Source organism: Zalophus californianus, chromosome 11 (genome assembly GCF_009762305.2).
Source record: "Zalophus californianus isolate mZalCal1 chromosome 11, mZalCal1.pri.v2, whole genome shotgun sequence".
NCBI classification, from domain to species: Eukaryota; Metazoa; Chordata; class Mammalia; order Carnivora; family Otariidae; genus Zalophus; species Zalophus californianus.
In genome coordinates, this window is record NC_045605.1 from 8,684,867 (window position 1) to 8,708,295 (window position 23,429).

The 23,429-nt window shown below is 36.5% G+C and overlaps 1 protein-coding gene across 1 annotated transcript in view; it reads left to right on the forward strand.

Annotated features, from left to right (window-relative positions):
- The first annotated feature begins 338 nt into the window (after positions 1-338).
- SIK2 (salt inducible kinase 2) overlaps positions 339-23,429 on the forward strand; it is a 122,334-nt gene continuing 99,243 nt past the window's right edge. Inside the window, 4 exon segments of the mRNA XM_027578207.2 lie at positions 339-621; positions 19,195-19,311; positions 22,185-22,209; positions 22,212-22,247. Of these exon segments, the coding sequence (XP_027434008.2) occupies positions 487-621; positions 19,195-19,311; positions 22,185-22,209; positions 22,212-22,247 (313 nt within the window). The 5' untranslated portion in view covers positions 339-486.

Below are 23,429 nucleotides of genomic sequence, written 5' to 3' on the forward strand. Positions count from 1 at the left end.
GGGCAAGGAGACGGCAGAGCCAGTCCAGGTCGCTGCACCCCTCCGTTCCGCCCACCAGGGCTCGCTCTTGCCCTTCGGCTGGGTGGCCGAGGCACTGGGCGGGCCCGGAGGTGACCCCGCCCCTATCAGCTGCAAGGCTGCGGAGAACCAGGGGCGCCTGAGTCCGAAAAGAACGCGCCGTCCAGGCCCCGCCCGTCTTCCCTCGCTCCCTCCCTCCCTCCCTCCCTCCCTCTCTCCCTCCCTCCAGCCGACGTCGGCGGTGCTCCGGTCGCCATGGTGACCAATCGAGGCCCGGTCCCGCCCCCGCCCCCCTGCCCCGGCCCCCTGACGTCGGCGCACGTCAGCGGCGGCGCGCGCCTGGCTGGGCCCAGCCGAGCGGGAGGGACCGAGCGAGGGAGCGAGGGGAGCGGCGTCGCCGGAGCCAAGCCGCGCCGCCGGCCCGCCAGCCCGCGCTCCAGTCCGCCGTGTCTAGCAGCGGGGCCCAGCATGGTCATGGCGGATGGCCCGAAGCACTTGCAGCGCGGGCCGGTCCGGGTGGGGTTCTACGACATCGAGGGCACGCTGGGCAAGGGTAACTTCGCTGTGGTGAAGCTGGGGCGGCACCGGATCACCAAGACCGAGGTGCGGCCCGGGGCTCGGCGGGAGCGTCCGAGGCGAGGGTCCGGGAGAGAGGAGCTGTTGGCCGGGAGGGGCGGCTGCGACGGGGTTGGGGGGGTTGCTGAGTCTAGCAGAGAGGCCGGGTCTCTAGCGGAGGCGAAGGGCCTGGGACTGTGAGGACCCGGGAGGTGCAGGGGGGTCGGTGAGCGCCGTAGGGCTCGGGGCCCGGTCACCTCGACCCGAGGTGTCGTCCAGTTGGAAACCCGACCGGCCCGAGCCTTGCCTTCTCTACGCCACCCCCGGTGGCCACACGGAATTTCTCCCAGAACCTCCCACCCGGGCCGTGACCTGATCTGTGGCCTCCGCTCCGGAGCCCAAGTTCCGCGTCTTCCCTGCTCTGAGCTGGGGGTGGGGTGGGAGGGGAAGTCTGGGTGCTCGCGGGCTGCGCGATGAGGGACGTCGCCAGCCCCGGGGAAGGGGCCGCCTGCGCTCGGACTCCCGGGACAGGGCATCGCGCGGCCCCGGTGACCGCGGCGCCCCTCCCCGGCTCCGCGGGGAAGGGGCCCCCCGGTGGCTGGGAATGCCCGGACGGCCATTGTCCATCTTCTCTCCCTCCTTTTGCCCGACAGCGGCTCTGATTTGGTGTCAGGCTAGCTTGATCTCGTGCCTGAGGCATTTCCATCTAATACTCCAGACAATAGAACTGGTTAAAATGGTCATCTCTGCGCTTGCACAGCTGGGGGCTCGGTCTCGCTTCGCCCAGGCTGTCCCTTGGCCAGGTGTGCGTGCTGGTGGCGAGGGCGCGTGCCTTAAGCCACATCTGGTTCTGCCTCTCTACTCCTAAAGCCCTCAACTGCTTCCTGGCGGTGAACCCAGCCAGCATCCCCCACTCCGCCGCACATTCTGATGCACCGTACATATTTTCTCCCAAGTCTCTCTTCTTACCTAACCCGCCCCCCTTCCTTTCACTGCCTCAAGCTGCTCTCCTCAGGGTCTCTATTTTAGGACGTGCAAATTAAATACTTCAGAAAGACAGTGGAAACAAAACCATTCTTTAGAATAAACCGTTGTGTTTTTGACGTACTCTACCCTGCCTTATTGTCGTTGTTCTGGAGTTTCGTCCTTTTTCTGGTTCTTCTTTCCCTCAGTTTTCATCCTACTCAGTTGATTTCCCCCTTAATTAGTGCGAATGTGCTAGAGGTTGAACATGCAGGAACGTAGGAATGGGTTTCCGGAATGGTTATGTGACGTGAAGGACATTTGAAAACTTGAGTGATTTTTGTTGCTGCTGTTCTTGGAAGTTTTGCTTGATGTGAAGGAATCCATTTCCAAAAAGTAGGGGCATATGTTCATCGTGTCATCTTTACTTTTTGTCCTCCCCTGCTAAAGGTGAGGCGTTCCAAATCTGACTATTTTATAGCATCAGGACCAAGGTCACAAATTTTCTCTCATAAATTTACCATTGTTAGCAATTATACTAAGTTTGTAACGATAAATAATGTGACTGTAGTGAGATTACTTAATCTTGATCCCAGCATTTCTAAAAATGAAGAAATTGACTCCATTCCTCTAAAGAACCATGGCCTAATGCCATGCTATTTCCCCATAAACTGCATAAAAGAAGGCATTTTTAATGTGTATTTTTATGTGAGTCCTTGCTTGATGACTCCAAAAATCAAACAAATTGTGCATTAAAGAAAGCTTCTTACAGAACTTCTGAACGTTTTTATGTGGTTGAATTCCAAACCCATTAGTTCATAATTCTTTTTCTCATCAGCTTTTATCAGTATTGGTCACAAGATTTAATTAATTCAGCTGTTACTTATTAGGCCAAATTTAGATACTAGGGTATCTCTTTAAGAACTGTTTAGGTGAGCTGGTAATGAGTGACACTTTCTCTTGAAGTTGACAGTTCAAACCGTGTCCCTTTTAAACTGATATATCTGGTGGAGCTAGGGGGCACTGTGGAGTAGTACCGTGGTTTAGCCATCAGATACTGACATCAATGCTTTTGTAATCGAAGGCACAGGTCGGATCCTGAAAGATCACTCAGATCCTAGTATACATGTGTAAAATGATTTACTTGAAAAGCTAAATTTCTAGTCCATAGAACCCATCTCCTTTTGCTTTTCAAAAGAAGGTGTCTTTAACATATAAAAAGAAATAATGTGAATTTAAGATGGGTGAGTATCCCTGGTAATTTGGTGTGAGTGGAAATTTTTTAAAGTTGAGAGGAATGAGGGAAATAGGGTAATTAATGAAGAGAAAGGTTCTTGTAGATCTGAAGTTTTGCAAAGTTGCTTTGTGAATTTTTGTGGTAATTTGCATTAAGAATTGTTTAGCAACAGCACCTATAAAATTGTTTCTTGAAGTATACTATTAATAAGGATTTTTAAAGCAGTGTTTATTATCTTCATTCATTGGATAAATATGTCTGTCTTCAATAAATACAACTATCTCAAATACTGTAAATAAGATGGCTGGTGGAAACCTTAAAGTTTTATTTAACATTATTTTAGGTTCTCACTGCTGAACGTACTACAGTATTACAGTGAGAACAATTAAAGTGGTATAAAGAGCAATATCAGCTAAATATCATGATTATACTTCTTAGAGAAATTTCTTCAGTATAGTATGGTTTAACGTCAATGTAAGTTTGTGTGTTAAAACTTAGAGGTCTTTCTTCCCAAGTCTGAACCCAAGGTAAATTTTAGGGCTTAGTTGAAACGTCTCTGTGGTAAACAATTGGACCCTGTTATTTTTACTTGGCTCTTCTCTGTCCCTTGTTCTGAATCACTGAAGAATGATGTATTTTCTACAGAGATGGGAGATCCAAGACTGTTTGCCTTTTAGGAAAAGAAAAATCAGTACACACAAAGAGATCTTCATTTTGGTCTAATCTATCAAATAGCTTAACATTGTTTAAGAAGTATAATTACATCATCATCTGAAGCCGTATTCTCATGTTAGATCTCTATGTAAATTTTGCACACAAAAGGGAAGGCAGGTGGTGATAGAATCCAGCTTCCTAATATAATACTTCAGAAAAGCTTTGTAGTGTTGGTTTGTGGTTTATGAATTAGAGCAGCTAATTTTATAAAATTAGCATAATGGGAAAAGAATAATAGCATTTAGACTGTTAAACTATTTTAGGCAATAGTGGTTGCTCGTTTGCTATGCTGTGAATGTCCTTGAGTAGTGTTTTATTTTATCAAATCTGTGCTAGCAAAGAATTTTTCTTTCCAATTGTGTGGCTAATTTTTTTGTTGGTTTTTGTCTGTTAAATAAAATTCCAAAGAAGTCATTTGTACCCTTAAGTTGTTTTTGTTTTCTATTAAAGAGTCTTACTATAGAAAATATAAAGAAGAATATAGTGTACAAAAAGTACATGTGCAATTCCCCCACCAATGGGAGTAAATCATTCTCATGGCATATTTCCCTCTAGTCTTTTTATTATTATTATTTATTTTCCATAAATGAGATCATATGCTGTATACACTTACATAAATTACATCCTCTTTTCCACTTATTGTATACCATATTTTGCTTATTATATATAACTTTATAAAACGTTTTTAATAGCTGCATAGTGTTCTACCTTGTAGATGAATTCTATCCTATTGAATAATTTTCTTATTATTGAACATTTCCAGTTTTCACTTACAGTAAATAATTTGCAGTGAATAATATTTGTGTATGTAACTCTTTGCGTTTTTTTCCAGGGGAGGGGCAGGAAGAGGGAGTGGGATTTGGAGGTAAATTCCTAGAAAGGAAATTATCAAGTGAGAAGATACTATTGTCACGTTAAGGAATAATGTATATTATCAAATTGATCATGTTATATTGAAAAATTTTAAAGTATAGATAAATGAAAAAAATTACCCATAATATCACCACCCCAGGGTAACCATTAGTTATTTTCAGATCTTTTCTGTGACAGGTAATTGTATTTTCCTCAATACCATATCTCATATAGTGCTTAAAGAGCATATAAGTGTGTGGTCCATAGAATCTTAAAGCTGTTTCACAGAAGTTCTGAAAATTACCTTATTAAAAGGGCATGTTGGTATTGGGCTACTTTGTTATCCTTAAGAGAACCTGGGATGCAAAATTGATAGCAAGGACATTCTGAAGACTGCTTTTGTTCACTGAAAAGCTTTCTGTGTGCATTTTGGGGTTTTTAGGTTTAGGCATAATTCTTTACTTCCTTAATGTAAGTATTTTTTAAAGTTTTCCAAAGAGTTAAAGTATCAAAATTGCATTTTTAGAGGGAGGATACAAACAAAAAGAATATTATATTCTGATTACAGTGTTTCTTGACGAGAACTTATTTTTTTAATACATTTGAATTTTATATATTGCCTTCAAGTTTTAGGACTCCTCTCAGTAGTCTTGGTATTAATCTTGTGCTCTGAAATAGTCCATATTTCAAGAAGCAGCTATACTGTGTACGACAGAAGGACTGGTTATCAGATAACTTAATCACTATTATTTGTATCTGGGCCTATATATGGTCTTTATAGTGTGTTGAAATGAAAACTATATTTGTCATGGAATATATGTGCTATATTAGAAACTGTTTTCTAGTTTCTTGGCACCCCAGACAAATAATATTTGACAAATTATTCTGCTAAATATTGCTCAAAATGATCTGTTCTTTCTGGGGAGTGGTTGGGGACAAACATCCAAAATAAAAGTTGTGTAAATTTTTGTATTCTGTAGAAATTTTTAACTTTAACAGAGTTTAATGCGTTCTGATTTTGATTCCACTGGGAAATTCTCTCTCAGTATCTGGCAATTTAGAAAACATTTATTTGGAAATAACTGAAACTGGCCTCCATTCCTGGATTCATATGATGACATTTGACTTATGGGCCACTGCTGATGGTAGAGTCAGTTTCCTTGGAGCCAAATGGATTCCAGAAATTCACTAAGATACCGTTCTTTCCTATTTCGTATACCTAGCACCTCTTCTGTCTTCTACCTCCATATTTTTTGAAAAAAGTTTTTAATGTATTTATATGCCTTTATTCAGAACATTTATGGAGATTGCTTTCCCACCCTTCAAGGAGAAATAGCGAGAAATCCCTATATCCAGTTTGAGATTATTAGAAGAATGAAAGACAATTACATTTAGGGATTTCATCAGAAGTTCCTCATTTAGAAAACATTTTTAAAATACTTCAAATAGTTAAAGTGATAAATCTTGGATGAATTAGACTGAAAAATGCTAAAATTTGTTTTAAGTTTTTCTCTAAGATAAACATAGTATTTGTTTTTTTTCCCCATTACAAAAGTATGCATGTTCATTGTAGATATTGTTGAAAAACTCAAGAAAATAAACGTTCTTAATGCCACCATTCAGACCAAGAGATCACCACTATTAATATTTGGTTCATATCCTCTTCATTATTCACATATATTTTATATGTTAGTAATGAAAATTGATGTCATCTATATGTTTTTTTATTTAATGTGTTAACATTTCCCCGAGTTAAAGAAAGTCTAAAGCATCGTTAAATAGCATTCTTACATATGATTGTATTTTATTTCATCAATTTCCTATTATTGAACATTTAGACTGTTTCTCTCTTTTGCTGTTTCTCTAAGGTAATGTTTCAGAGGACATTCCTATATATATATGTATATATATCTTTGTGCGCTTAACTGATTATTCCCTCAGGGTAATCCCATGGCAGTGCAATTCTTGGGTCAAGGAATATGTCCTTATATCTACATCTTATGGCATGAGATGCCAAATTATCCTCTAGAAAAGTCACACCTGTTAATTTTCACCAGGAAGAAAGCATTTGCCAGGACTATTATTTTTTAAATCTTTCCCAGTTGATAGGAGAGAGTAGTATTTTTTTATTTTAATTAACATTTCTGATTTAACATTTTTCCTTTACTTTGAGTGCATAGTTTTATAAAGATGACTATTTGTTATTTCTTTTGTGAATTGTTTTTTGTCCTTTGGACCATTTTTTGTTTTTTGGGTTTTTTTTATTTGTTTGTTTTAAGATTTTATTTATTAGAGAGAGAGAGGGAGCACGATCCAGGGGAGGGGCAGAGAAGCAGACTCCCCACCGAGCAGGGAACCTAATGCGGAACTCGATCCCAGGACCTGGGATCGTGACCTGAGCCTAAAGCAACCACTTAACAGACTGAGCCACCCAGGCACCCTTGGCCCATTTTTTAAATTGAGTTGTCATTTTTGATGATTTGTTTAAATAATTTTTAAGATAGAATATTTTTTAATCGTTTCTTTTATAGTCTTAATCCTTGGTTCAATTTCTATGGATCTAAAAATGTAATGACATTTACCTTTTCTCCAGTCTGTTTTCCTTATTCACCATTGGAAAAGAGAAATTAAATCTTCATGAGGATTTATTGCATTATATAAATTCCTACATTTTTAAAAGTCAGTTTTAGGGTGCCTGGGTGGCTCAGTCGATTAAGTGTCTGCCTCTTGACTTTAGCTCAGGTCATGGTCTCAGGGTCCTGAGTTCCAGCCTGAGTTGGTCTCTATGCTCAGCAGGGAGTGGGCCCCCTCTGCCTCTCCTCTCCCTCGCTTGTGCTCTCTTTGTCTCTCAGGTAAATAAGTAAAATCTTTTTAAAAAATAAAAGTCAATTTTAAACTGGAAAAAAATTGTAGTTTATTTACACTTAAAAGATAACTAGAGAACTCCATGTTTTACCATTGACTTTTACTGCTTTCAGAAACCCTTTTTTTGTAGGACCACTCAGTCACATTGACTTGTCGGTCAAATGTTCTAATTCCACCCATGATTTGAAGTATGAGCTTGTAAAGTACATTTAATGTTTATCTTGAAGATCTAATTGTATGGTAAGAATAATACTCTTTGGTACTTCAGAGTGGTAAATAGCGCTGAAGCAACTATTACCTGAGACAGCAAGCATATGTTAATCCCTTCTGATTTGTTACTAGAAGTACTGCTCTTGTTGTGTAACTTCCTTATAAAGTCCCCCAAGCTACTTTTATGGTGTGGTTTCTTTAAGTGCGTGAGATGAATATTTCTTTAATGAGAAGTGAAAAGGAATTTTTGTTAAAGACAGGATAAATTACCATTAAATTGCATTTTGAAAAGTGAAAAAAAATCTTTCATCCATCAGCTTAACGCTATTTCATTTCTGCTCATACATTTAATCCCTTGTCTTCTGTACAAATTTGTATTTTATATATTCTTACTTTTGTATGTATTATTTTTTACTTTGTTGGAAACATTTCTCTGTATGTAGTCTTCATTAATATTTACATTTTAGCAAATAATATAGCCATTTTATAGAGAATTTAGAAAATAAAATGAAAATGACTAAAATTTCACAGATGGAAAAGTTAGCATATTTGATAAATATAATAACTTCATTTTTTGTTTTTCCTATTAGAAAAGTAATCCATGTTCATTGAAGAAAAATTGCACAGAAAAGTATAAAGCAGAAAAATAGTCCACAATTTTTTTCACCCACTAATAACATTTTTGTCATAGTTATATCTAGTTTTTCCTGGTCTTTTTCTATACATACCTTGTGTTGAGACTGAGCTCAAATACTGGTTTTTTAATTTAATATTATAGTCTAAGCAATCCTTTATATTATTAAGAAAAACTATTCTAATAGCTGTATAACCATCATAACATAAGCTTACTGTAATTCACATAATTACTTCCCACTTACTGTTTCTATTTTTATATTACAAATAATATTCACTGAATATATTTACAAATAAGTCTTTACCATCGTTTCAGGTTATTTCCTTCAAATAATTTCTCAGAAGTAGAATCCTTAGGTTAAATGGGATGGGTGGTTTTTTTTCTTTATTGAGATATAGTTTACACACACTGTTTTATTACTTTAAGGTGTACAACATATTCAACAATTCTATACATTACTCAGTGCTCACCACAATAAGTGTACTCTTTTTAATTTTTTTGAGTATAGTTGATACACAATTCTACATTATTTTCAAGTGTACAACTTAGTGAATTGGCAAGTTTATACATTATGCTACATTTACCACAAGTGTAGCCATCATCTGATGTTATATTGTCCCATTATGTTGCTATTACTATATCATTGACTGTATTTGTTATACTGTGCCTTTTATTCCTGTGACTTACTCATTCCATAGCTGGAACCCTGTATCTCCCTCTCCCCTTCACCCGTTTTGCCCAATGCCCCACCTTCTTCTCCTCTGGCAACCATCAATTTGTTCTCTGTATTTATAGGTCTGATTCTGCTTTTTGTTGTTTATTCATTTGTTTTTGTGTATTTTTTTCAGATTCCACTTATGAATGGAGTCATATGATATTTGCTTTCTCAGTTTGATTTATTTCCCTTAGCACAGTATCATCCTCAGATCCAACCAAGTCCAAAATGGCATGATATCCTTTTTTATGGCTGCATAATATTCCAGCCTCTGTGTGTGTGTGTGTGTGTGTGTGTGTGTGTGTGTGTGTGTGTGTGTGTGTGCGTGCGCGCGCGCGTGCATGCTGATGGACACTTAGATTGCTTCCATATCTTGGCTATTGTAAATAATACTGTAATAAACATATGGCTGCATATATGTTTTTTTCAAATTCGTGTTTTTGTTTTCTTTGGGTAAATACCCATTAGTGAAATTAATGGATCATATAGTATTTCTATTTTTAATATTTGAGGAACCTCAATACTGTTTTCCACAGTGGCCTTGCCAGTTTATATTCCCACCAACAGTGCCTGAAGGTCTCTTTCTCTCCAGATCCTCACCAACACTTGTTATTTGTCTTTTTGATTTTACCTTTTCCAACTAGTGTAAGGTGATAACTCGTTGTGATTTTGATTTGCATTTCCCTGATGTTGAGTGATGTTGAGCATCTTTTCATGTGTCTGTTTGCCATCTGGATGTCATCTTTGGAAGAATGTCTATTCAAGTCCTCTGCCCATTTTTTAATTGGTTTGTTTTTTTGTTGAGTTGTATGAGTTTTTTAAATATATTTTGGATCTTACCCCCTTAACAGATACATCATGTACAGATATCTTCTCCCATTCAGTAGGTTGCCTTTTTGGTTTTATTGTTGGTTTCCTTTGCTGTGCAAAAGTTTTTATTTGGTTTAGTACTAATAGTTTATTTTTGCTTTTGTTTCCCTTGCCAAAGGAGAACTATCTAGAAAAATGTTGCTATGGCCGATGTCAGAGAAATTACCGCCTGTGCTCTCTTCTGGTTTTTTATGGTTTCAGGTCTCACATTTAGGTCTTTCATCCATTTTGAGGGGTTTTTTGGGGGGTGGTGTATGGTGTTAGAAAGTGATCCAGTTTCAGTCTTTTGCATGTAGCTGTCCAGTTTTCCCAGCATTTGTTGAAAAGACTGTCTTTTCACCATTGTATATTCTTGCCTCCTTTGTTGTAGAGTAGTTGACCATATAAGCATGGGTTTATTTCTAGGCACTCTGTTCTGTTCTATTGATCTGTGTGTCTGTTTTTGTGCCAGTACCATACTGTTTTGATTACTACAACTTTTGTAGTATATCTTGAAATTGGGATTGTGATACCTCCAGCTTTGTTTTTCTTTTTCAAGATTGCTTTGACTATTGTGTAAGACTGATGAATCACTGACCTGTACCCCTGAAACAAATAATACATTATATGTTAATAAAAATTGAAAAAAAAAAGATTGCTTTGACTTTTTGGGGTCTTGTTCTAGTTTTTGTTCTGGGTTTTTGTTCTAGTTCTGTGAAAAATATTACTGGTATTTTGATAGGGATAGCATTAAATCTGTAGATTGCTTTCGGTAGTATAGTGTAGACATTTTAACAACATTGATTCTTCAGTCTATGAGCATGGAATATCTTTCCATTTGTTTATATTGTCTTCAGTTTTTCTTTCAGTTTTATAGTTTTGGGAGTACAGGTCTTTCACCTCCATGGTTAAGTTTATTCCTAGGTAGCTTATTCTTTTTGATACAGTTGTTAAGTGGGATTGTTTTCCTAATTTCTCCTTCTATTTCATTATTAGTGTATAGAAATGCACTAGATTTCTGCATATTAATTTCATATCCTATGACTTTACTGAATTTTTTTAGTGAAGTCTTTAGAGTTTTCTGTATAATGTATGTCATCTACAAATAGTAAAGTTTTACTTCTTACCAATTTGGATGCCTTTCATTTTGTGTCTGATTGCTATGGCTAGGACTTCCAGTACTGTGTTGAATAAAAGTGGTGAGAATGGACATGCTTGTCCTCTTCCTGATCTTAGAAGAAGAGCTCCTGGTTTTTCATCATTGGGTATGATGTTAGCTATGGGTTTGTCATATATGGCCTTTAATATGTTGAAGTAGTTCCCTCTAAACCTGTTTTGTTGCAAGTTTTTATCATGAATGGGTGTTATACTTTGCCAGATGCTTTTTCTGCATCTATTGAGATGATGATATGGTTTTTATCCATTCTCTTGTTAATGTAATGTATCATGTTGATTGATGAATATTGAATCACCTTTGCATCCCTAGAATAAATCCCAGTTAATTATGGTGAATAATTTTTAATGTATTGTTTAATTTGGTTTGCCCATATTTCATTAAATATTTTTACATCTGTGTTCAGCAGAGATATTGGCCTGTAGTTTTTGTAGGCTGTTTTTTTGTTTCTTTTGTTTTGTTTTGTAGTGTCTTTATCTGGTATTGGTGTCAGGGTAATGCTGCCTCTTAGAATGAATTTGGAAATTTTCCTTCCTATTCTGTTTTTTTTGGAATAGTTTGAGAAATAATAGGTATTAACTCTTTACATGTTTGGTAGAATTTACTTGTGAAGCCATCTGGTCCTGGATTTTTGTTTGTTGGGAGTCTTTTTGGTTTTGTTTTGTTTTTTTACTGATTGAATTTCATTGCTAGTAATCAGTCTATTAAACATTCTCTTTCTTCTTGATTCAGTTTTGGAAGGTTATATGTTTCCAGGAATTTATCCATTTCTTCTAGATTATCTAATTTGTTGGCATAAAACTTTTTATAATAATCTCTTATAATTCTTTGTATTTCTCTGGTGATGGTTGTTATTTCTCCTCCTTCAATTCTGATTTTATTTATTTGAGTTGTCTCTCTCTCCTTTTTTTTTCTTAAGTCTGGCTAAGGGTTTATCAGTTTTGTTGATCTTTTCAAAGAACCAGCTCCTGGTTTCATTTATCCTTTCTACTGTTTTTGTAGCCTTTATTTCATTTATTTATGCTCTAATCTTTATTATTATTATTATTATTACTTTTGGCTTTGGGCTTTGTTCCTTTTCTAGCTCCTTTCGGTATAAGGTTAGGTTGTTTGAGATTTTTCTTGCCTCTTGAGGGTAGGCCTGTATTGCTATAATCTTCCCTGTTAGGACAAGCTTTTCCTGCATCTGAAAGATTTCAGACCAATTGTGTTTTCATTTTCATTTGTCTCCATGTATTTTTTGATTTCCTCTTTGATGTGTTGTTGGACCCATTTATTGTTATCAGTAGCAATTTATTTAGCCTCCATGTATTTGTGTTCTTTCCAGATTTTTTCTTATGTGTGATTTCTAGTTTCATACCGATGTGGTTGGAAAAGATGCATGATATGATTTCAGTCTTTTTTAATTTGTTGAGACTTATTTTGTGGCTCAACATGTGATCTATTCTGGAGAATGTTCCATGTGAAATTGAAAAAAAAGTGTATTCCACTGTTTTTAGATGAAATGTTCTGAATGTATCTGTTAGATCCATCTGGTCCAATGTGTCATTTAAAGCCACCGTTTCCTTGTTGAATTTCTGTTTGGATGATCTATCCATTGATGTGTGTCTTAAAGTCTCTTACTATTATTGTATTACTATTGATTTCTTTATGTCTGTTAATAATTGCTTTATGTATTTGGCTGCTGCCATACTTGATGCGTAAATATTTACTATTATATCTTATTGTTGGATTGTTCCCTTTATGGTTATGTAGTGTCCTTCTTTGTCTCTTGTTACTCTGTATTGTAAAGTCTATTTTGTCCAATGTAAGTATTGCTACCCCAGCTTTCTTTTTGCTTCTCTTTGCATGTTAAATGTTTTTTCCATCCCTTCACTTTCAATCTGAATGTGTTTTTAGGTCTGAAGGGAGTCTCTGGTAAGCAGCATATAGATGGGTCTTGCTTTTTTATCCTTTCAGTCACCCTGTGCCTTTTGATTGGGGTAATAGTCTGTTTGCATTTATAGTAATTATCAATAGGTAGGTACTTGGTGCCCTTTGTTACTTGTTTTATAGTTGTTTTTATAGTTCTCTCTTCCTTTCTTCTTGTCTTTCTCTCTTCCCTATGGTTTCTTTAGTATTATGCTTGGATTCCTTTCTCATTATATTTTATGTATCTGTTATAGGTTTTTGATTTATGGTTATCATTAGATTCATATATGACATCTTATGCATATAGCAGTCTATATTAAGTTGATGGTTGCTTAACTTTGAACCCATTCTAAAAGCACTAAATTTTTACTCTCTACCCACCCCACACACATTTTATGTATATGATGGCCATCCTTCTATTTTGTGAATCCCTTGACTGATTTTTCTGCCAGTCGTTGGGTTGTTTTCAGAGTTAGTGGCACTGATATGGCTGTTATCTTGGTGTTGTATACATGGGACAAGGTAAGCTCAGGATACTTCTACTCTACCATCTTCCCAGAACTCCCTCAGGATGGATGACTATTTTTTAGCCTAATTTTTTTTTGAGATTTTTATTTTTAAATAATTTCTACACCCAATGTGGGGCTCAAACTCACAATCCCGAGATCAGGAGTCACATGCTTTACCGACTGAGTTAGCCAGGGACCCCGAGATAGATGATTTTTAAGGTTCTTGATAAAAATTGCCAAAATACCTTTCAGAAAAATTATAACCTATTTTATAGTCATACCAGCAATATATAAAAGTGGCCATCTTGTTGAACCTAAGCCCACAAGGGTGTTTACCTTTTAATCTTTGTAAATATAAGTGGAAAGGATATTTCTTGATAAATCTACATAATATTATATTAGATATTTTATTTTAATTCACTTTTTCCTATTTCTGAGGTTGAATATTCACTGTTGCTACTTTTACATGAGATTTAGTTTGGTAGCAGTCATTCTAGTTTATGTATGGCCTCCAAAGTTGTATAGGAAACCTTCCTTTTATCCCCTAGCAGAAGGAATATAAATTTTTCTGTCTCTACATAAATTCACTAAAGGTTTTTTTTTTTTAAAGATACTGCATGCATATGTAGGAACTGGAGAGTTGAATAATTCAGATGAATAACAGAGAGAAGGGAATCCTTCAATTTTCAGAGTCCCTTGCTTGACTTTGTTGTGACCATGCAGATCTTGTCCTTAGTACTATGTTGAGAACTAAGTAGAAAAGGGATGCAGAGAGTAAACTCCCAGAAATATAAATTCACAGTTACCTTTAAAATGTTGAAACACAAACCTTTTGTATGTTGGAACTTTCACACACATCAGGAAAATCCCCCAGTGCAGATTTTTCTCGTTGATAAAATTTGTTTTCCAAAATGTGTTCTCTTTGTTCTCACAGATCTATTAACTTCCTTGAAAGTAGGAATCAAATCTTGTTCATTTTTGTATCCTGAGCATAATTCCGAGCACACAACAGGTGCTCAGAGAGGCTCTTTGAAAAAGTAGGAAGATTGAACTTGGAGTTTGAAGGCCTGCGGTTTTTCCCATTAATTCACTTGAGCTGTAGCACCTTTTGTAGATTATGTAACATCTTTGGATCCTCAGTTTCATCAACTCATGGATGCTCTGCTTGTTCCATTTACTTCACAAAGTTGAGAAATAAATGAGATAAAATATGTTAAAGTATCTTGGGAAATTAAAAAGTACTGTGCAGTTGTGAAAGTCATCATCATCATTATATTTCTGGGAAGTACTTGGTAATGAGTCCCATTGTTAAGAAATTACCTGGAAGAATATGCCGAAGACTGCTAGCCGAACACTAAAAATCCACTGTTTCCTCTTCTTCCTGGACCTATCACTGGACTCTCGGCGTCTCTTGCATTTAGATATGGTTATGTGACTGAGTTCTAACTAATGGTGTGAACAGAAATAATATGGGCCACTTCAGGGCTAGCCTGTAAAAACCTCTTGTGAGGGCTCCTCCAAGTTTCCTTCTCCTGTTAGGCTGGAAAAGTAGTAAAACGTCCTTAAACCTCCTATGCCTGCATCCCATTCTGCTATGAGCAAAAAATAAACTATTCTATTTGAATCACTATACATTTTGTGGTCTACTTGTTCATAGCAGTTAGACAAGCCCTATTTTTTTTTCAAGCCTTAACAATTTATTTTTTATTCTTTTTTTTATTAGTTTCAGAAGTAGAATTTAGTGATTCTTTAGTTGCATAGAACACCCAGTGCTCCTTACATCAAGTGCCCTCCCTCCTTAATGCCCATCACCACTTATCCCTTCCCCCCCACCATTTCCCCTCCAGCAACCCTGTTTCCTAGAGTTCAGCATCTCTTACAGTTTGCCTCTCTCTCAGTTTTCATCTTATTTTATTTTTCCTTCCCTTCCCCTATGCTTATCTGTTTTATTTCTTAAATTCCACTTATCAGTGAAATCATATGGTATTTGTCTTTCTCTGACTTTTTTCACTTAACCGAATACCTTCTAATTCTATCCATATTGTTGCAAATGGCGAGATTTCATTCTTTTTGATGGCTGAGTAATATTCCATTGTGTGTGTGTGTGTGTGTGTGTGTGTGTGTGTACACACACACACACACATCTTTAACACACACACCACATCTTTAGCCATTCATCTGTTGATGGACATCTGGGCTCTTTTCATAGTTTGGCTATTGTGGACATTGCTGCTATAAACATTGGGGTACAGCTGCCCCTTCAAATCACTATGTTTGTATCCTTTGGATAAATACCTAGTAGTGCAAATGCTGGGTCATAAGGTAGCTCTACTTGTAACTTTTTGAGGAACCTCCATACTGTTTTCCAGAGTGGCTGCACCAGTGTAAGAGGGTTCCCCTTTCTCTACATCCTTGCCAACAACATCTGTTGTTTCCTGAGTTGTTAATTTTAGCCATTTTGATAGGTGTGAGGTGGTATCTCATGGTGGTTTTGATTTGTATTTCCTGATGCCAAGTGATGTTGAGCATTTTTTCATGTGTCTGTTGGCCATTTATGTGTCTTTGGAGAAATGGCTGTTCGTGTCTTCTGCCCATTTCTTGCCTGGATTTTTTTGTTCTTTAGGTGTTGAGTTTGATAGATTATAGATTTTGGACTAGCCTTTTATCTGATAAGACATTTGCAAATATCTTCTCCCATTCCATAGGTTGCCTGTTAGTTTTGTTGATGGTTTCCTTTGCTGTGCAAGAGCTTTTTATCTTGATGAAGTCCCAATAGTTCATTTTTTGATTTTGCTTCCCTTGCCTTTGGAGACATGTCTAACAAAAATTGCGGCTGAGGTCAAAAAGGTTGCTGCCTGTGTTCTTCTCTAGGATTTCATGAATTCCTGTCTCACATTTAGGTCTTCATCCATTTTGAATTTATTTTTTGTGTGTGGTGTAAGAAAGTGGTCCAGTTTCATTCTCCTGCATGTACTGTCCAGTTTTCCCAGCACCATTTCTTGAAAGGACTATTTTTTCCATTGAATATCTTTCCTGCTTTGTCAAAGATTAGTTGATCAGAGAATTGAGGGTCCATTTCTAGGTTCTCTGTTCTGTTCCACTGATCTATGTCTGTTTTTGTGCCAGTACCATACTGTCTTGATGATTGCAGCTTTGTAATGCAGCTTGAAGTCCGAAATTGTGATGCTTCTAGCTTTGCTTTTCTTTTTCAATGTTACTTTGGCTATTCAGGGTCTTTTCTCATTCCATACAAATCTTAGGATTGTTTGCTCCAGCTCTGTGAAAAACTTTAATGGTATTTTGATGAACATGGATGGAAAAATTCTCACCAAGATACTAGCTAATAGGATCCAACAGTACATTGAAAGGATTATTCACCACGACCAAGTGGGATTTATTCCTGGGCTGCAAGAGTGGTTCAACATCCGCAAATCAGGCAATGTGATACATCACATTAATAAAAGCCCTAACTATTAAAAGGAGCATGCTAACACATGCTCTGCTTTTTGTTTAGTGCTTTACTTTTTCATAATCCTTACAAGACTTACAAGCAAGGGATAACAGGGTAAAGATATAAGTAGGTACACATGTGGTTCATATATTTATAAGATAAAACTGAAGAGAATTTGATTTTGTCATTTGAGAATTTTTTGGTTGAGAAAAGTTGAATAATGAGATTTATGACTTATTAAGGTTTATTTAGATAATTTATGTATTTTTCAGTTTTTCATTGTTTGAGGCCAGGGTTTTAAAAAAAGAGTATGAGGTATCTCTTGGTAATACCTTGCTTTAATTGGAATTTAGTGCATAAAGTTTTTCTTTAACATTATAGTGTTAAAGATATGATAATCAAGATATCCTTTTTATTAATAGGTTCTGACCCATTTCCTTACAAAAGGGTTTTTTTTGGTGAGGGGGATATCTAGACATGCTCCGGCATTTGGAGGGCAAGACATTTTCTTCAAAATAAGCATGTCTGTGAAACTCCATATCACCTTCCTAAGGAATATTGGGGAAATTAAAATATACACTTATTCTTTTATCTGGCAGCTTTTACCTAAAGTAACTAATAATACTATCTCATGAAATTGAGGAGGAGGAGGTTGCTTTAAATCTATTTAAATTTAGGGATGCCTGGGTGGCTCAGTTGGTTAAGCAGCTGCCTTCGGCTGAGGTCATGATCCAGGATCCTGGGTTGAGTCCCACATCAGGCTCCCAGGGAGCCTGCTTCTCCCTCTGCCTGCCACTCCTCCTGCTTGTGTTCTCTCTCTCTCTCTCTGAAAATAAATAAATAAAATCTTTTTAAAAAATCTATTAAATTTAAATAAATATTGGGGTGGTCCAATAATGTCCTTAATATCAAGTACAATATTGATCAGTGTCCTTATCTAGCAAAGTTTAGTACCATTTACTTTCTAGGATATTTTGATTATGGAAATAATACACCACCAAACATAATGAAAATATCACAAAACCTATGTACTTTACTGTCCAGAGAAGGAACTACCCCCTTTCTTCTTAGGTAGTAAATTTAATTTTATGCATTATATTTAGTAATCTGATTTCCCCTGGGAAGCTTGAGTTCTTCTCTGGGTTACAATTAATTCAAATCAGGAAATAAGCTGTGGACAGCAAATTAGAAATAGATATTGGTAAGAAATAAACCTTATAGTAGAGCTTTAAGAGGTAACAGCAAAGGACAAAGCAGCCATAGGAAAGAAGAAAAAACTAACTATATAAATAGGAGTCTGAAGAAATTAAGTGAATTGACAAGCTGAGTCCTATATCCTTGGATACCTTTTAGAAGTATTGAACTGTTATATATAGCACATACAATAATTGATAATAATTATCTTGAAACAACATAAAACTGAGTTATGTTCAGAATACTTTTTGGTAGACTATGAAGTACATTTTAGAGTTTCTTCAGAACTTGTTATAATCAAGTTTGAGTGGTCCCTAGTGATCTGAAAATTTTAGTTAAATCAAAAAGGCTTATTTCCGAACCAAATAGCTACAATTTCTTAAAAAAAAGAAAAAAGTTCTTTTTTGATTACATAGAAAAAGGTACATGATTCTTGATTTTTGACTACCTAGATATTCACCTTCAAATGCAGTTCCTTCAAATTGTTAACCTTGGGGTGGTTTGGGTTCCTATCTAGTTATGATAGGAAGAGGCCACATTCTTAAAAATCAGATTCTTTTAAGGAAGTCAAAAGCCAGTGTAATTACTAACAGATGAGTTTTTGCACTTTGATTTTTAAATAAAGTTTAGGGGCACCTGGGTGACTCAGTCAGTTAAGCGTCTCCCTTTGGCTCAGGTCATGATCCCAGAGTCCTGGATTGAGCCCACGTTGGGCTCCCTGCTCGGCGGGGATCGTGCTTCCCCCTCCTCCCATTTGTGTGTGCGCTCTCTCTCTCAAATAAATAAATAAATAAAACTTTTAGAAAACAAAGTTTAATCCAGTTAGTATCTTTCATATAAATAGATTTTAATACTTTATATATTTAACCTCCCCACCTCCCCCAGAAAGCTATATCTGTATTCTTTGGAATCTATCACTTGCTTTTCTCGAAAAGCTGTATTTTAGTACAGCGGAACCTGCCTTCTACTTGGCTGATCATTTATTTACAGGTACTTTGCAACAGGCTGATAACTGGTTGAAGCTGGTGAGCTTTTATTTCTTCAATTTATAAGTGGAGTAAAACATTACAGTTATATTAAAAGAGAAATAATGTTCTATTAAGTAACTCTGCAGGGTTCTTCTTAGCACACTGAAGATGACTCCTAAACAAAATCACCACAGTGCGTCACATGTGGTAGATGTTTAAGAATAACTTGTTGAATGAATGAGCGTTGAATTTCAAGTATTTTTGTTGTCCTAGGAACTTACAGGCAAGTATCAGGTGCCCTATATTCAAAAGATTTTTAACTGGAAAATGTTAACCATCATATACTAATTGTATTTATTTGTGCCTGGGACACAGGTGGCGATAAAAATAATAGATAAATCTCAGCTGGATGCAGTGAACCTTGAGAAAATCTACCGAGAAGTACAAATAATGAAAATGTTAGACCACCCTCACATCATCAAACTTTATCAGGTAGGATGTAACCTTATTCCTCTCCATGCTTCTCACATCCTGTTTTCTCTTTTGCATCATCTTTCTCTTTTATGTTAGTTTTTTTTAGTCCATAGAAAAAGGAATAATTATATGGGTTTTGTTAAGCTGAGTACCCATTTTCTATATTTAAGTAAAAATTAGGAAATAAAAAACTAGTAGCTTAATTTTAAGTTCTCTCCCACACTGTAAGTTATTTAATTAAAAAGTTTATAGTTGTGTATTTATGATATTCAAGCCTGTTGACTTTGGTGGTGGTACCATAAATGAGGATATGGCAGTTTTGCTTAATAAAAAAATACAGTTATGTTTTCTGAAATACAAAGGTTAAAATAGTGTATTATTTAGTGGCATATTTGGTAATACTTAGAGCCAAATCTTATATTTGTTTGGGTTGTTTTGTCAGATAAAGTAAAGGAGACATTTTTTTAAAAAATTAACTTTATTGAGATACAATTTTTATAAAATAAATTGTACCCATTTCAAGTGTAAACTGTGTTTTTTAAAAGGATGATATTCTCCGGGGTGCCTGGGTGGCTCAGTTGGTTAAGTGTCTGACTCTTGGTTTCAGCTCAGGTCTTGATCTTGGGAGTTTTGGGATCCAGCTCCGTGGCCAGCTCAGTGCTCAGCGCAGAGTCTGCTTGGGATTCTCTCCCCCATCTCCCTTTGCCCCTCCCCCCACCCCACACGTGCTCTCTCTCTTTCTCTAAAATAAATAAACCTTAAAAAAAAAGATCTCATCTTAACGAGTGAGATGGTATTCTGTGGGGTCTCTAAGATATGTGCTACATTTAAATGTGTTTAAAATAATTATCAGTTATTTTAACAGTTCCAAAGGATTGCTATCCTTTGGAATACACTTTTGTATTTTTTGTATAGTTCAAAAAAAAAGATCTCTGGTTTTTAAAGAGTAATTCATATTGAGGAATGATAATGTAATATGAAACTTTTTAACACTTTATTCATTAATATGTAGAATTCTTATATTAGGAAACTATTTTTTTAGAGGGGAGGAGAGTAAGGGGGGGATGGGAGAGGGAGAGAGAGAATCTTAAGCAGGCTCCATGTCCAGCAACCGATCATGACCTGAGCCAAAATCAAGAGTCCAGCACTGAGCCCACCCAAGCACCCCCTATTGGAAAACTATTTTTAGACTAAAATGTTACAGTATGCTAGCCTATGACTTTAATCTCCATAGTGTGATGCGTACACCCAGTGGTATGCTGGACTCAGCCTGTACTGGCTTGTAAGAACCGATTGTTAAATTTTCAGATGTTTTGCAGACCAACTAATAACATGTTAGTAGCTCAAAATCAGCTATGGTGGGAGTATTTACACCATAGAAAGCTGTTTACAAGTTAGGGCCTTTTTTTTTTTTCCACAGAGAGCTAATACTAGCAACTACTATGTGCACTCACGTGGGTTAGCACAAGTGTCTCTTAGCATAATAAGAAAATATTAGAACTTCTGTGCTTACTTTTTATATCTATCTTCTTGTGTGCATTCTATAATGTATATAATGTGTTTATACAGTGACACAAGTATGTAATTTGTATCTGCTTATATTCATTATAAACATACGCATATGTTTGTGTATATATACATGTACATGAATGTGTAATACACGTTTGGCTAAACAGCTTGTTACTGATAGAGATTGCAATTAAAAAGGTGTGGAGACCATTGGAGACCATTAGAGACCATTAGTATTATTAGAATGAGAGAACATGGTGCGCCACTCAAAAACAGTTCTAAAACTGCAGAAGGCTTCTTTGGTGATATTTATATCAGAGTATTTCTCCTTTTAAGCTTTTTTTTTCCCCCTAAAGAGGATACTTATAAGGAAACTAATCCACATCCTTAGAAGTCTGAATGAACCATAAGCCAAACTAAGGTTAAAACTACCATGATTCACAGAATTCCATCTGTATTTGAGCTAAACAAACAGTTAAATTGACTTACTATTTATCTTACTTAGACTCCACTTGTACATAGTTCTTAGTTTTCTGGCCTGATTGGGAATAGTCCTAAACCTGCATGTTAGGGCAAAATCAATTTCCAGCCCTTTAGTAGAATAACGGTTTAAATTTTCATTGTTATGTGCCAGTACAGAAAGGATGGTGTTACAGAGATTCTAAAATTCACTCATTTTGTACTTATAAAATTCATTTTCTTTTGGTTCAGTATAGGTTGAAATATCATTGTCACACTGACATGCTTCCTTTCTGAACCTAGAAAAAACGAATAAAAATGTATAGCAGTGGAGTTATGAAGAAGCTTTTGAGTAGTGATTTTAAAATAACAGTAGTTTGTAACAATATCACAGTATAGTAGGAGGAATATCCTGTTGTGCCAGATGATCCAGGCTACAGGCCTGATAAACTGAGCTTTATTTTATTTATCTCTCTTATTCTTGATCAAAGTCTACCCATAGCACAGGGCTAGAAAAGTCTGTGAGAAGGTGGTAAAAAGTTGATCTTCAAAATTCCTGTTACTTGTATTCGTATTTTTTAACTTGAATGTGCATAACAATCACATTTTTGTTAAAATAGAAATTCTGTGTCAGTAGGTCCGGGGTGGGGCCTGAGATTCTGCATTTCTAACATTTGCCCGCACAGTGCTGCCGCTGCTGCCGGTCCATGGACCACGCTTGGAAAAGTGAGCATCTAGATTTCTCACAAATCGTTAGCAGAAGGATATTATCAGTCTTGTAAACTTACCCACCTTCTGAATTATTCATAAATTTGATACTTTTATTAGTAGTTTTATTTAGTAACTCCATAGAATGTTGAGTCTCAGTAGAATAGAATTGCAATCCTTTCCTATCAGACTAATACGGAATTTTTTATCAATAGGTAATGGAGACCAAAAATATGTTATACTTGTGACAGAATATGCCAAAAATGGAGAAATTTTTGGTAAGTATTTCACTATTCTTTAAATTTGTTTTTAATTTGAAAATGTCACTAATCTTCATGAATGGAGTATTTCCTATTGACTTTCCTGCTTGTTTAAGAGTTGGCAACATGAACTAGAACTTTTTAAGCAATGAGAATATAATAAAGTATTCAGTAAAACAAGATAAGAATATAATTTATTCTCTTGTATTCATGATGTTTATGTATTAAAGCTATTGCTTAATTCCCTCATCTGTGTGAGAGAGATGGGAGAATTACAGACAGGAAAAAACATGCAGTCATATTGCAAGGGGGATTTTCTTTCCTTTTATCTTCATTTTTTACTTTTCCTTCCAGGGGAACCATCAGTCGACAAATACTTACTGAGTTCCCAGGCATTGCTGTAGGTTTAGGGGATGTAATGATGACCTGAATAACCTGTTCCCTGCTGCCATTGTGGCTCATACAGTTTAGTAAGCTACTGACTGTAACTGTGCGACCCCAGGCAAGTCACTGCAGCCCTCTGGGACCTGGTTCCTTTATCTCTAGTAAGGAAAGATTTTGATTAATTGGTTTCTGTGATCCATTCTAACCTTTAAAAATATTACAAATCTTTTGTTCTAGTTTTCATCTCTTTTATTTTTAATCTTGTAGTGCCAGAACACTGTAGGTAGTCTAACCACTTTTGGTTTTTAACCTGCACATTTAAATCCCAAATGGTTTTAAAACAGCCTTAGTGAGGAATTATCCATATACAGTAACGTGCACATATTTAATGTGTACAACTTAATACATTTTCACACACACACACACACGCAGACACACATGAAACCATTGCCACAGACAATATATCCATAATTTCCAAAAGTTCCTTTGTGCCCCTTTTTATCTCTCTCTTGCCCCACCTCAGCACCAAGCAACTACTGATCTGTTTTCTGTCACTATAAATGAGTTTGTGTCTTGTAGAGTTTTATATAAATATGGTCATACAGTATATAATTATTTTATGATTTATCCATTTTGTTGTATCAACATACCATCTTTTTTCACTAAGTAGTTTTATTGTAAATAGCTTTCTTTTATATGAATATACCCCAGTTTATCCATTCATGTGTTAATAGATCATTGGGTTGGTTTTGGTTTTTGGCTATTACACATGAATTGCTCTGAACACTCACGTACAGTCTTTAACTTACAGTCTAC